General features: G+C 41.6%; 1 protein-coding gene and 1 long non-coding RNA gene across 2 annotated transcripts in view; one reads left to right on the forward strand and one right to left on the reverse strand.

The window, feature by feature from the left end:
• LOC133563520 (mitochondrial 10-formyltetrahydrofolate dehydrogenase-like) overlaps window positions 1-15,882 on the forward strand; it is a 97,681-nt gene that overhangs the window by 67,431 nt on the left and 14,368 nt on the right. Inside the window, exons 14-20 of the mRNA XM_061917683.1 lie at window positions 3,636-3,706; window positions 3,812-3,917; window positions 4,032-4,119; window positions 4,204-4,297; window positions 4,376-4,475; window positions 11,614-11,712; window positions 15,297-15,462. Of these exons, the coding sequence (XP_061773667.1) occupies window positions 3,636-3,706; window positions 3,812-3,917; window positions 4,032-4,119; window positions 4,204-4,297; window positions 4,376-4,475; window positions 11,614-11,712; window positions 15,297-15,462 (724 nt within the window). The remainder of the gene's footprint in view (window positions 1-3,635; window positions 3,707-3,811; window positions 3,918-4,031; window positions 4,120-4,203; window positions 4,298-4,375; window positions 4,476-11,613; window positions 11,713-15,296; window positions 15,463-15,882) is intronic.
• Window positions 6,623-15,882, reverse strand: part of LOC133563522 (uncharacterized) — a 34,793-nt gene continuing 25,533 nt past the window's right edge. The window contains exons 2-3 of the long non-coding RNA XR_009809060.1: window positions 12,635-12,794; window positions 6,623-7,800 (exon numbers count right to left, since the gene is read on the reverse strand). This is a non-coding gene — a long non-coding RNA (uncharacterized LOC133563522). The remainder of the gene's footprint in view (window positions 7,801-12,634; window positions 12,795-15,882) is intronic.

A 15,882-nucleotide genomic window follows, 5' to 3' on the forward strand; every position in this document is an offset into this window, starting at 1 on the left:
ACAGTACATTAAACATATGTTTCTTATTGCAAGTGTGTCCTTAATAAAACAGTGAATATACAAGACAACATGTCATTTAATAGTAAGTAAACAAACAAAGGCTCCCAATTTAGGTGCTGGCATATGCAGTAACATATTGTGTCTTTTATTTTGTCAAAATTATTAAGGACAAGTGGTACAAATTGAATGATTAATCTACTTGTTCATTTACTGTTAATATCTGCTTACTTTCTCTTTGAACATGTTCTATCTACACTTCTGTTAAAACCTAAAAATCACTTATTCTTCAATTGTTTGATAGTTTACATTAGTTTTGGATAATACCACAAATTTGGGTATCAATCCGATACCAAGTAGTTACAGGATCATACATTGGTCATATTCAAAGTCCACATGTGTCCAGGGACATATTTCCTGAGTTTATAAACATAATATATTTTTTTTCATAAGGAAGGAACATTTTGTGATGCTAAAATATATCAATGTAATCATAGTAGTATCGACTAGATAAGCAATTGTACTTGGTATCATTCCCACCTCCGGAGGAACTTTGAACATGTCACGAGGGAGGTGCTGGACATTGAGTCCGAGTGGACCATGTTCCGCACCTCTATTGTCGAGGCGGCTGATCGGAGCTGTGGCCGCAAGGTAGTTGGTGCTTGTCGTGGCGGTAATCCTAGAACCCGCTGGTGGACACCGGCGGTGAGGGATGCCGTCAAGCTGAAGAAGGAGTCCTATCGGGTTATTTTGGCTCATAGGACTCCAGAGGCAGTGGACAGGTACCGACAGGCAAAGCGGTGTGCAGCTTCAGCGGTCACAGAGGCAAAAACTCGGACATGGGAAGAGTTTGGGGAAGCCATGGAAAATGACTTCCGGATGGCTTCGAAAGGATTCTGGACCACCATCTGCCGCCTCAGGAAGGGAAAGCAGTGCACTGTCAACACCATGTATGGTGCGGATGGTGTTCTGCTGACCTCAACTGCGGATGTTGTGGATAGGTGGAAGGAATACTTTGAAGACCTCCTCAATCCCACCAACGCGTCTTCCTACGAGGAAGCAGTGCCTGGGGAATCTGTGGTGGACTCTCCTATTTCTGGGGCTGAGGTTGCTGAGGTAGTTAAAAAGCTCCTCGGTGGCAAGGCCCCAGGGTGGAGGAGATCCGCCCAGAGTTCCTTAAGGCTCTGGATGCTGTGTGGACATCGGGGGCGGTACCTGTGGATTGGCAGACCGGGGTGGTGGTCCCTCTCTTTAAGAAGGGGGACCGGAGGGTGTGTTCCAACTATCGTGGGATCACACTCCTCAGCCTTCCCGGTAAGGTTTATTCAGGTGTACTGGAGAGGAGGCTACGCCGGATAGTCGAACCTCGGATTTAGGAGGAACAGTGTGGTTTTCGTCCTGGTCGTGGAACTGTGGACCAGCTCTATACTCTCGGCAGGGTTCTTGAGGGTGCATGGGAGTTTGCCCAACCAGTCTACAAGTGCTTTGTGGACATGGAGAAGGCATTCGACCGTGTCCCTCGGGAAGTCCTGTGGGGAGTGCTCAGAGAGTATGGGGTATCGGACTGTCTTATTATGGCAGTCCGATCCCTGTACGATCAGTGTCAGAGCTTGGTCCGCATTGCCGGCAGTAAGTCGGACACGTTTCCAGTGAGGGTTGGACTCCGCCAAGGTTGCCCTTTGTCACCGATTCTGTTCATAACTTTTATGGACAGAATTTCTAGGTGCAGTCAAGGCATTGAGGGGTTCCGGTTTGGTGGCCGCGGGATTAGGTCTCTGCTTTTTGCAGACGATGTGGTCCCGTTGGCTTCATCTGGCCGAGATCTTCAGCTCTCACTGGATCGGTTCGCAGCCGAGTGTGAAGCGGCCGGAATGAGAATCAGCACCTCCAAATCCGAGTCCATGGTTCTCTCCCGGAAAAGGGTGGAGTGCCATCTCCGGGTTGGGGAGGAGACTCTGCCCCAAGTGGAGGAGTTCAAGTACCTAGGAGTCTTGTTCACAAGTGGGGGAAGAGTGGATCGTGAGATCGACAGGCGGATCGGTGCGGCGTCTTCAGTAATGCGGACGTTGTACCGATCTGTTGTGGTGAAAAAGGAGCAGAGCCGGAAGGCAAAGCTCTCAATGTACCGGTCGATCTACGTTCCCATCCTCACCTATGGTCATGAGCTTTGGGTCATGACCGAAAGGATAAGATCACGGGTACCAGCGGCGGAAATGAGTTTCCTCCGCCGTGTGGCGGGGCTCTCCCTTAGAGATAGGGTGAGAAGCTCTGCCATCCGGGAGGAACTCAACGTAAAGCCGCTGCTCCTCCACATGGAGAGGAGCCAGATGAGGTGGTTCGGGCATCTGGTCAGGATGCCACCCGAACGCCTCCCGAGGGAGGTTTTTAGGGCATGTCCAACTGGTAGGAGGCCACGGGGAAGACCCAGGACACCGACCTCGGATAAGCGGAAGAAGATGGATGTATGGATGGATGGATGGATCGTTACAGTGGATGTTAGGTGTAGCGCCACCAATGGCGTTTGTTTATATTGTAGCATCCCAGAAGAGTTGGTGCTGCAGGGAATTTGTTCTGTAGTGTTTATGTTGTGTTGCGGGGCACATGTTATCCCAACATGTGTTTGTCATTGTTGTTTAGTTTCATTTTATGGCACATGTTTATGATAGTGTTGGCGTTGTTCCCACGGTCATCCTTAGTGTGATATGTATGGCAGTTGATTAATTATGCTCTTCATTCACATGTGATCAGTGTGTTAAAGTTTAGTTGGTCACCCTAATGGTTAATGATCGAACATAATGAAATCTTGTGTTGACTTTGTCAACTATAGACAAGTTTTTACTCATCCATCATCATGGCTCTGATGGATATTTGAAATAACTGTACTTGATTTGTTTCCATGGAGACAAGAATGAGTGATATTGATGTAGTTACAACACTGCTGACTGCAGGACAGACATTAGCCGCCGGCTCACTAGCCATGTCTTAAAGCACCTCTTCCTGAGGGAGTTCTGCATAACACGACGGGTGGGGTACCGGTACTTTTTAGAGGCGGTATAATATCGAATATGATTCATCAGTATCGCGGTACTACACTATACCTTTAAGCTTCCTTCCATAGTCATGTGTCAAGTATTAGGGATAACATTAAAAAACTGACTGTTGATATAGTCTCGTTTCCTCATACATGAACCTGAATATGATTAGCAGCAATGTACCGTAAAATAATACAGGTGTTTAATATCAGAGTGGCCGTGCCAGCAACTTGAAGGTTGCAGGTTTGATTCCCGCTTCCGCCATCCTAGTCACTGCTGTTGTGTCCTTGGGCAAGACACTTTACCCACCTGCTCCCAGTGCCACCCACACTGGTTTAAATGTAAAAATTAGATATTGGGTTTCACTATGTAAAGCGCTTTGAGTCACTAGAGAAAAAGCGCTATATAAATATAATTCACTTCACTTCACTTCACTAAAGTAAAACACAAAAGTGCTGCCTGCCTTGCAGCCGGAAACACACTTGTTCTGAAACCAGCGCAGGATTTACTGCCATTATGTCTCGTGTTTCTTCCAAGGCCTCTTCATGTATGTTTTTGTGTCAATTTATTTCAGTCAGGCACACGATACATCTCATATATTTGCAGGGCAAGACAATCCCCATTAACCAAGCCAGACCAAACCACAATCTCACCTTTACTAAAAAAGAACCTATAGGGTAAGATTTATGGAGTATTAGAAATATTTTACTATTTTACATTACATTGAATGTTGATATTTGTATTTTGTATTGTTATTCAGTGATTGTATGTTTCTGTGCCAGCGTGTGTGCAATCATCATCCCTTGGAACTACCCCCTCATGATGTTAGCTTGGAAAAGTGCTGCCTGCCTTGCAGCTGGAAACACACTTGTTCTGAAACCAGCGCAGGTAACTAGACATAAAGGTTTTACTGCCATTATATCCTGTGTTATTTTTATTGCCTCAAGTATATTTGACTTCAATATATTTAAGTCAGGCATACGATGTCTCTCATATGTCCAGGTAACTCCACTAACAGCATTAAAATTCGCTGAGTTGTCAGTTAAAGCTGGTATTCCAAAAGGAGTCATCAACATTGCACCAGGCTCAGGTACACCAAAAGCATTATTGCTGCAACATCTTATTAGGAACCGCTTTTTAAACCTTAGTAAATGAAACATGCTTTCCTCTCCAGGAGGAATGGTGGGGCAGCGCATGGCTGATCACCCAGATGTGCGCAAGCTGGGCTTCACTGGTTCAACTCCCATTGGCAAACAAATCATGAAAAGGTATGAATTGTTTAAGTATTTGCCCATTACATGATTTTACTGCCAAATGATCTTCATCTTTTTTACATTCCCTTAAAGCTGTGCACTCAGTAACTTAAAGAAAGTCTCTCTGGAACTGGGAGGGAAGTCACCTCTCATCATCTTTAGTGACTGTGACATGGACAAGGCTGTTCGCATGGTAAGAGACGCCCCTTTTTGGTCATTAAACGGGTAAAAAAATGAATAATAATCGGAATGAGAGCTGCACGGTTCTGCCAATAATGTGATTCACCAATCCTTTGCTTCAATTAGATGGACAAAACAGACAGAATAGTATAGAGTAGGGCTGAGCGATGTGAACGAAAAACTGTATCTCGATATATGTTTACTTAAACTCGATATTCGATGTATATCTTGATATATTTTCCCGTGAAAATATTTATATACAGATATTCATTTTTGAGTGAGATTCACTGAAATTTAAGTGAATTGACAACTCTACTATAAACAGTCAGTGGCACTTTTATTAACCCAGTTAGTCAAGATGGGTATTAACAGCACAGAAAAGAGACTGTTTAAGTAGCAAATAATCATATAACATAAATGACATAGAAAAACAAACAATGTATAAATAAAATAGAAAAAATATTATTTCTACATAAAATAAATAACATAGCTGTGCAAATATTTCAAAATGGTGGTGAAGAAGGAGCTGAGCCGGAAGGCAAAGCTCTCAATTTACCGGTCGATATACGTTCCCATCCTCACCTATGGTCATGAGCTTTGGGTCATGACCGAAAGGATAAGATCACGGGTACAAGCGGCCAAAATTAGTTTCCTCCGCCGGGTTGAGGGGCTCTCCCTCAGAGATAGGGTGAGAAGCTCTGCCATCCAGGAGGAACTCAAAGTAAAGCTCCTCCACATTGAGAGGAGCCAGATGAGGTGGTTCGGGCATCTGGTCAGGATGCCACCCGAACGCCCGGCGGGAGGTGTTTAGGAGGCCACGGGGAAGATCCGGGACACTTTGGGAAGACTACGTCTCCCGGCTGGCCTGGGAACCCCTCGCGATCGTGGAAGAAGATGGATGGATAGATGGATGGATTGATAGTCTATTCAGGGACGCAACCCTCCATCCTTCTTCTTAACAAAAAAAAAAACCCAGCCGTCACGGGAGCAGAAGACGGACGAATGTGTCCGGCGGTGAATGAAGAGGAGATGTATATTCTTCCATAGTATGCTGTTCGGGACGTGAAATATTGTCCAGCCGTGAAGAAGGTAGCGTCGACCCTGGAAGGAGGTCAATGGCACAGTCATATGGGCGGTGGGGGGTTAACGACGTAGCCTGGTCTTTACAAAAGACATCACTAAGGGAATGATATTCTTCAGGAATCAGTGGCAGATTAGGGGGTTGAAGACTAGGACCAGTGACGGGCTTAATAGGAGACGAAGCGGAGCGCAAACAGTGACTATGACAAAACATACTCCAATTAGTAATCTTTAGTGTGGTCCAATCTATGCTGGGACTGTGACGTTGCAACCAAGGAAGACCAAGAACTACGGGTCCTGAACGAGAAGGCATTATAAAAAAAAACTAACCTTCTCACGGTGGTTTCCCGAAATAAGGAGGGATGTGGCGTGTGTTTGATGCGTAATATTAGCAAGGTGACGCCCGTCAAGTGAGCTAACAGTCTTAATGCGTTCCACTTCCACAGTAGGAATCTTTAACGACTCAACAAGCCCATTGTCAATAATGTTCTCATCTGCCCCTGAGTCAATAAGTGCCTTAATAGGGCACGATTCCCCGCCCCCCATGACAGAGTACCTTCCATTTGAAGTCTTCCCATCAGCGGAGAAGATGCAGATGTTGCTGCCGGGGCAGTCGGCGAATGTGGTAAACTTGGTCGAGGAATATCTCCGGTGGAAGCAGGACGGCCCCTAGTAGGGCGCGCAGGACAGCGAACGACGACGTGGTCCGCAGCTCCACAGTACAGGCATAGCCGCAACCTCAGCCGTCGAATCCACTCTGCCGATGACAGACGGCTGCCACCCAGCTGCATGGGTATCGCGCCCTCTAGCCCCTCCTACAGGGCACTGCAGTCAGAAGGCGGAAGAGACCCTTCCTGAGGCTTGGACAGTGATTGTGGAAACCTGGTAGGTGACTGCCATCTGGTGGATGGAGGATCCCTTCCCTTTTGGGCTTGTCGCTCTCGTAGGTGGTTGTCCAATCGGATGTAAAGCGAGATGAGCTCCTCAAGGGTCTGTGTTTCGTCACCGGCAGCCAGCTCGTCTTGGATGCGGGGGCTAAGGCTAGCCAGGAATATTCCCCGCAATGCCCTTTCCCCACAGCCACTCTCCACTGCCAGGATCCGGAAGGAGATTGAATGGTCGGCTACGGAGGAGGACCCCTGGCGAGTAGCGAGGAGGCGGCTGCCTGCCTCTCCTTCCCTCACACGGTGGTCAAAAATGCTGCGCAGCTCAGCAGAAAACAGGGGTGGACTGGAACGAAGTTCCGGTTTGCTCTCACATATCTCCATAGCCCAGCGTGCTGCTCTTCCAGCCAGTAGACTGAGTATATATGCCACACAGGCGGGGTCCGATGAGTACGAGTGAGGCTACTGTGCAAATGCTAAAGAGCACTGGTATAAAAAAAGTCTGCATTTTCCAAAGTCCCCCACATACCTGGGTTGGTGTGGTATGCTGGGTTCTCGGGTACAAAAACCCGATGTCGAGGCGTCGGAGGAACCAGAGTTTCCAGCTGCAGGTTGAGCTACCTCCGAGCCTGGGAGGGTGTGAAGGACAAACATGCGGGTGTGCAGTTCTTGCACCAGTGTTGTCAGGTTAGCCAAACTCTGTTCATGATGGCTTATTTGCTGGCCATGAGCCCTGAGAGCCCGTCGAACAGGATCTTCGTCTGCGGGTTCCATAATGACTTGGTGATTCTGTCACGGCTTGGTATAACACATTTTAAGAGGAACCCAAAGATGCAAACAGACAAGAGGTGAGTCGAACAGCTCTTTACTTGGGTAGCGTACTCACAAAAAGGTGCTCCTCACAGGAGAGAACAAAAGGCGACGATGCAAAAAGGAGAACTCAAAATGGGCACCGTGGAAAAAACAAAAACTATTATATAAAACTAGAACAAACTTGGGTTGGAGTTGCAAGACGTGCAACTGCTGACGTAGACACCAAGCGGGATGGGACCAGGAGCGGCCACCATAACAGGCAGTACGAAACACAAAACATGGAAGTCGTCAGGATTGGAGAGCCAAGGAGTGGAATCACCAAGTGCCATCCAGCTGCCAAGGTGCTGCTTAAATATAATGCGGGTGTAAATGGGAAGCAGCTGTGCACGTCTCACAACACCGCCCACAATGGGGAAACAGGAACTCTCGGGGAAAGAGAAATGAAGTGAAGGTCAACAAGGTCAACTGCACCAACAGAGGAAAAATGAATACGAACCACAAGGTGGCAGCAGGTGGTGACACAACCAATCAATCATGGATGTTCTAATAGTGCAAGCATGTCTTGGAAAGAGGAAGGGGAGGGGTTTAGTATCTGGTGGAGGGAAGAAAGGGAGAACAAGGAACACAACAAATAAGCGGCCTTTGGTCTTTTTACTGTGAAATAAATTATATCCATATTACTATATTTTCTTAATTCATATGTTGTTTAAAAACTAGGGCTGGGCAACGATTAAAAAATGTAATCGAAGTTAATCACACTATTTCTCCGATTAAACGCGATTAACTGCATTGTATACATAAAGCCCAATAATGAATTCAAAAGTAGTGTGTAGTGCACCTTTATTGGAATATTCTCCCACATGAACAAAAGCACCAAAACATTTGTTGTGCAAACACAATTTAAATCAGTCCTTGTTAAACAGTAGCAGTTAAATAGCATATTTTATGAAAATCAACTCAAAAAATGTAAATACAAACATTTAAGCTTATTGCCACTGCCAGGGTATTTAAGTTATCCTGTTTGTTATGGAAAATAAATATAATCTACATACAAATCTCTGAGCCACAATCATAACATCTGAACAGGCAATTTCTGAGGTAACAGCAGAAACATTTTTTTTTATCAGGGATCTTATGTTTAAAAAAACTACATTATAGGTAGTGGGCTGTTTTAGGTAATTTTTGATCAAATTATCCGTAGTAGCAATATTAATAATGTTGTGTTTATTCTGCGTATTGCACTTAAAATAATTATGACCATATCTAGGAATTGATGTGATGGGAATTTTCCGATTGTTTGCTTGGTGCTTTGATAAACTGAACGCATCATATACATGGTACTATATTGTGATGTTATGAGCCAGGGAAAAAAAGAACTACCCTACCCAGCATGCAACAGGAGTGACTAGCATGCGCGGTAGCCCGGTATAGGTTGTGTCGCCATGACGGCATCTTGTATGTTGTGATATGCACGCTCTGAAAGTAAACGTTAAGAACTCAGCCAACACTCCTCGTCTGCATTATTCATAAATAGACAGACAACACATATACTCCGCTGCTTCACAGGCCGCTGGATGTAGCCGGCAAAGTATTCCCATGCTAGCTAGCTGGTCTAGCAAGCACGCGTCATTCAGTCCAAAACGGCCCGATCTATCCACATCCAGAATTGTCTGGCGGTCGTAAGTGATCCCGGAGTGACCACGCTGTAAGCCAGCCATGAAATTTGCAGAATTGTCCGGTATTTTTGCCAAATGTTCCATCTTTACCAAGAGCCCCTCGACGCCGAAGTACATCCGGGCGATGCCATCTTGTTAAGAAAAGGCGTTAACAAAATAAAAGCATGTAAACAACATATGCAAATGTGCGATAAAATAATTGTCGGCGTTAATAGATTGATGAGTTAACGCGTAATTAACGCATTCATTTGCCCACCCCTATTTAAAACATATCGATTCATCTTACAAACTCGATATGTCGCCCAGGCCTATGTTGCACGTGCGACAGTATGTGACAAGGTGCGATTGTTTTAACTCTCTGTGAGAAGGAGAGACAAGAAAGAGTGAAAAAAACCTGTAGTCTAATGCCCCCAGATAAAAGAAACTGTGTGAGAACGTCTACTCGAATACTCACAAAATGAGCTGGATGAAAGGGATTTATTTGTTTTAATGATGGTACAGGAACAAGGACTACCGTATTTTTCGGAGTATAAGTCGCTTCCGAAAATGCATAATAAAGAAGGAAAAAAACATATATTAGTCGCAATGGAGTATAAGTCGCATATTTTGGGAAATTGTATTTGATAAAACCCAACACCAAGAATCGACATTTGAAAGGCAATTTAAAATAAATAAAGAATAGTGAACAACAGGCTGAATAAGTGTACGTTATATGAGGCATAAATAAGCAACTGCTATGTTAACCTAACATATTATGGTAAGAGTCATTCAAATAACTATAACATATAGAACATGCTATACCTTTACCAAACAATCTGTCACTCCTAATCCATAAATCCCATGAAATCTTATACGTCTAGTCTCTTACGTGAATGAGATAAATAATATTATTTGATATTTTACGGTAATGTGTTAATAATTTCACACATAAGTCGCTCCTGAGTATAAGTCGCACCCCTGGCCAAACTGAAAAAAACTGCGACTTATAGTCCAAAAAATACGGTAATCTGTCAATGGGGTAATGAGTTGGATATTACATTGTTGTCCAATTTATAAGCAGTAGAAAGTAAGTGGAGAGTAGTAACAGATGCTACAGTGACCATTACCCGTTTTTATGTTCAGTTTTTTGTGTGCTGGTCACAAACCAGCAAAAAGAATGGGACACGTTTAAGGGGATTTTGACAAGGTTGGGGGGGCTGATTGTGAATAATAACACATTGACAACATAAATACTAGAAATCATTAATACCGTAAAATCTAGAATAGTTAGACAAAACATTTTGCAGCACAAACGTTTAGGCCAAATTTGGGTACATTTTGACAAACTGTGGGTGGGGGTTGGGGGTAGGGTTATTGATTGAGAAGTTTATTGACATCTTAAAGAATTGAATCCGTGTAATGCTTTAAAAAGGCAAATTGATGGCATAAAAATCGAAAAGGCTTGTTTCCATTGTGGTCCATTAAATATTCATCACATTTGATACATTGAATAATAAAAAATATATAACCTGTTACATGTATGTAAAAAAATTTATTAAAAATGGATAAATTATGTACATATACACAGTATACATGTCAGGTGATTTGAAAACTAATGTATACAAAAAATGTATATTTTACTGTAAAATCTACAGTTGTTTTTACAATTTATTGCCGTAAGTGGGGAAAAAAACGATTCCACTGTTTTTTGTTTTTTTTAACTGTAATATTTTGTTGACTGAACTACCAGTTCTTTACATTTTTACAGTGCACAATTTGATGGATGACTTGCTTAAAAATTATGAGACAGGCTGATATTTAAGTATTTATTTCCAAATGTATGAAATGTTTGGAATGTTTGATAATATAATATTTTTGCAATATTAAATACAGTTTAGAAGATATGAAATTGCATGCAGTACATATTATTTTTTTCTGTCAAAATGGAAAGTTAAATACATTTTGTAAGAAAAGATGCATAATAATTTCAGGCTTTTGCGCGCCACATAAAATGATGTGGTGGGTTTCGACACGAGTGATTTAGACCAGTGGTTCTCAAAAGGGGGTACCTGAAGGCATGCCAAGGGGTACGTGAGATTTTTTTTAAATATTCTAAAAATAGCAACATTTTAAAAATCCTTTATAAAAATATTTATTCAAAAATACTTCTACAAAATATGAATGTAAGTTCATAAACTGTGAAAAGAAATGCAACAATGCAATATTCATTTTTGTGGACATGTTCCATAAATATTGATGTTAAAGATTTCTGTTTTTGTGAAGAAATGTTCGGAATTAAGTTCATGAATCCAGATGGATTTTCAACAAGTTTTTAGTTATTTTTATATCTTTTTTTCCAAATAGTTCAAGAAAGACCACAACAAATGAGCAATATTTTGCACTGTTATACAACCTAATAAATCAGAAACTGATGACATAGTGCTGTATTTTACTTTTTTGTCTCTTTTTTTTTCAACCAAAAATGCTTTGCTCTGATTAGGAGGTACTTGAATTAAAAAAAAAAATTCACAGGGGGTACATCACTGAAAAAAGGTTGAGAACCACTGATTTAGACAGTAAATGTACTCTCAATTTGTTTTTGTTTTTGTCAAATTATGATAACAGAGATAAATGGCTTTTTATTACTGTTTTCATTAAATTTTTGTGAGAATTTGAAGCTATCATATCCCTCCTGATTGCTTTTGTTTTTCCCTGCTAGGGCATGAGCTCTGTGTATTTCAACAAAGGGGAAAACTGCATTGCTGCTGGGCGTCTTTTTGTGGAAGAGTCAATTCATGATGAATTCATCAGCCGTGTGGTGAGTTTGGTCAAGCTGCTTTTGCCACTGACAAGGAATTAAAAAAAAAAAATGAAATGTTTCCACAGAAGACGTATTGGAAGCATGAATGTTGTGGAGGTTGACTGTTGACTGCCACATATGTGACAAAAATCAGTGGGGGCTGCTGGTCTTTCTAGTTAGGGAAGCAGATTTTCAGCTACTCTTTAAACACGAGTACAGTCTAAAATAACAGATTAAAGAAATAAAGATGCTAGATTTTAAAAAGAAAAAGTCACCTAAAGTTTAGATTGTAAAATTAAACTTGAAACATGCTGTGGCAGTAGTTTATGTTTTAAGATCGCTGATTCGCTCATTTTGCTTCCAATCAAAATGGGATTCAGCCTCAGACAGATCATCATGCGAAAGTTCAGCATCCATTTCTCATTCACTCTGCATCCATGAGCGGGACTTAGCCGAGCATTTATCCAATGATTGTCTCGTTTGGCTGCAGTGGAACAACCCACTCTGCGGTCCCCCATTGAAGTCAATAAATGCTCAGCTTCAACACTGTTAAAAGCACTGTGACGCTACCACAATTTGCAAAAGTAATTAATTTTGAACTAAAGTTAAACGCATTTCAGCGTATATTAGTCAATAAACCCGTGACCCTGAGACGGACAAGCGGTAATAATGGACGGATAGATTAGTCAATGAACTGTAACACAAAAGTGCATTTTTGACCACTATTTTGGTTGTTTACATTTTAAGCTTAGAGCAATGAACGCTGCTAAAAACGTACCGGTAATCTAATCTGTTTTCTTGGTGCAAACCTAATGAATCTCTCACCAAAAAATCATCATATCAGATTTTTAATAATATTGCCAGGGATTATATATTGGATATTTGTGTTGAGTTTGACTGGACCATTGTAACATAAATATGTTTTCTTTCAAACTGTTACCTTGTAGTGCAGGCTTGAAGTCTTAATGTTTAGGGTTGTTGTCCTGTTGTAAGGAGGACTCAGTCAAGACTTTTGCAGACTCCAACGGGTTTTCTCCCAAGATTGCCTTGTGTTTGTTTCCATCCATTTTCCCATCAACTCTAACCATCTTCCCTACCTGCTGAAAAAAATGCACACACACAACAGGGAGAATGTTGATTTCAGTGATGAGTTTTCCTCCACACTTAGAGTTTTGCATTTAGAAAGTCCTTCCTACATTTCCATTTTTGTCTCATTTGACCCAGAATGCTATCTCCCACAGTTTGCTATGTCCCCCAAAAGAATGTCTGGCAAGACCCTAATGGATTATTGTGGTTCTCTGTAAAAATTTAAAAAGTGGTGTTCTCCTTGTCACTCTTCCATAGAATTCAGTTTGTGTCGTGTAATTATTATTCCTAGGCAGCTTAGATCGACCTGTGTTTCTTGGACTTCATTCTGTTTGCTAGCCAATATTATTTTAACAAACCTCTGGGGACATCACAGAACAGCTGTATGTATAATAATATTCAGTGGCGGGCAGTGCCTTTCCCACTAAGGCAGGGGTGCCCACACTTTTTCTGCAGGCGAGCTACTTTTCAATTGACCAACTCGAGGGGATCTACCTCATTTATATATATATCATTTATATTTATTTATTTATGAAAGAGACATTTTTGTAAACAAGTTAAATGTGTTTAATGATAATACAAGCATGTGTAACACATATAGATGTCTTTCTTTCACAAAGACAAGAGTATAAGTTGGTGTATTACCTGATTCTGATGACTTGCATTGATTGGAATCAGACAGTAATGATGATAACGCCCACATTTTCAAATGGAGGAGAAAAAAAATTGTCCTTTCTGTACAATACCACATGAAAGTGGTTGGTTTTTGGCATCTAATTCATCCAGCTTCCATACACTTTACAAGAAAAACATTGGCGGCAAATTCCGTAGCTTGCTTGATTGACATTCACGGCACCCGAGGGTCTTGTGAGATGACGCTGGCTGCTGCCAGTTCATTATTATGAAAAAATGACAGAGAGGAAGGCGAGAAACACTTTTTATTTCAACAGACTTTCGCGCCGTCCCTTCCGTCAAAACTCTAAAGGCCGACTGCACATTTCCTATCTTCACAATAAAAGCCCTGCTTCATGCTGCCTGCGCTAACAAAATAAGAGTCTCAGAAAGCTGGCGTGCACAAGTGATGTGCACGCCAGCTTTCTGAGGGATCGCTTGTGCACGCCAGTTTTCAGAGACTCTGTATTTAGTTAGCGCAGGCAGCATGAAGCAGGGCTTTTATTGTGAAGATAGGAAATGTGGAGTCGGCCTTTAGAGTTTTGACGGAAGGTACGGCGCGAGAGTCTGTTGAAATAAAAAGTGTTTCTCGCCTTCCTCTCTGTCATTTTTTCATAATAATGATCTTGCAGTAGCCAGCGTCATCTCACAAGACCCTCCGGTACCGTGAATGTCATTTAAGTGACGTCTTGGTGAAGATTGATGATCACTAATTTTTAGGTCTATTTTTTTTAAAAGCCTGTCTCGAGATCGACTGACACACCCCCCGCGGTCGACTGGTAGCTCGCGATCGACGTAATGGGCACCCCTGCACTAAGGCCTTCAGTGATGTCCGACTTCAAGGATTTCACTCAAAATACCATAATTTATGTCCCCACAAGACCATTGCTGGAGAAGTACTGTACAGAAACACATTCACACACTACAACAGTGTAGAAAACGGGTTATTTGCTGGCGCATTTAAAAATCAATAAACCCGCATTAGCAATGAAAACATATCTTATGTGGTATTTTCAAAATTAAAATTGCAAAAAAAATAGTAACGTGAAAAAAAAAAAAGGAAAATATTTGAATTCGTAGAACCCATTCGACGCCGTATAGCTCTCATAGTCGGTTGATCCGAATCGAAATGGCGGGCATTTCCCCATTTCATTGTCGACTTTGTCTCACAAGGTGTAGTTTCTCTTAGATATGCTTCTTGAAAATAGTCTTACAAATATATATATATCTGCCACCTAATCAACATGTTGCTCTCCTTCTTTGTGAGTCCCAGCATGTTTTCTGTGGCTTTCCACTTCCTGTTTTCGCAATTTGTGATTGGATACTCTCTTGGGTGACCCAAGTGAGTATCCAATCACAGCGTAAGGCCAGCTAAAAGGTCTTACTGACAACAACTTGTGATCTGATTGGTTATTGCAACTGTCTATCAACTCTGTGTCTGTTCACTTACAGTGCATAGACGCCTGAATTATTTTATTTTTAAGGCACCGGATAGATTTAGTACAGCATAGCAACATAAGCTAGCTGAATTCTGATTGGATACAAACTGTAACCTAAAAAACAACAGCACTGGAAGGAGCATAATATGCCATGAAGAGAACATGAATACTTTTAGATATTTAGGGAAAGTAAATGAAAAATTAATTTAATCTTTAATTATGATGATGATTTCTGGTTATGTTAGGCCAGCAGAGAAGGCCTTGCTGGCCCTGACGGCCCGCCACTGCTAAGATTATATCAATGTACACACAGGTAGACTATATTCATCCATCAATCATCACGCAACTTCCCAAAATAAAAAACAATTTAAAAAAGCTGCATTGTTTGTGTTTCTAAACTCTCAGGTAGCGGAAATAAAGAAGATGAAGATTGGAGACCCATTAGATCTATCTACAGATCATGGTCCTCAGAATCACAAAGCCCATTTGGACAAGCTGCTGGAGTACTGCGAGGTTGGAGTAAAAGAAGGGGCCACATTGGTGTACGGAGGCAAACAGGTTGACCGACCAGGTAAAACATAAAAAAATGCTGCATACCCTTAAACATCCAATTAGTCTGCTTCATCATTTGCTAAAAGAAAATATCTTTAATCTGACTTACATGATTCACTTTTCAAGGAAATTTAAAATGGTTCCTATTTTTTGTTATTCTAAAGATGAATTTGTCATGATTAAAAGTCATTGAAATTAATTAAAATCAATGTAATCAGTGCTCAGCCTCCAAAACAGCACCATTCTAAAAAGAAAAACTTTTAGATAAGAAATATTGTATGACAAACAATAGAAAAGAATGTTGTATAAATAACTATAGTAGTTTTTATTAGGTAGTACAAATATAATCATGTACTACATTTACTAGAGACCGGGGGCCAATCTTACCTTGGGACACATGTAATATTGATTTTAAATATAATGTACACATCATTGTATA

The sequence above is a fragment of the Nerophis ophidion genome, linkage group LG12, assembly GCF_033978795.1.
Source record: "Nerophis ophidion isolate RoL-2023_Sa linkage group LG12, RoL_Noph_v1.0, whole genome shotgun sequence".
NCBI classification, from domain to species: Eukaryota; Metazoa; Chordata; class Actinopteri; order Syngnathiformes; family Syngnathidae; genus Nerophis; species Nerophis ophidion.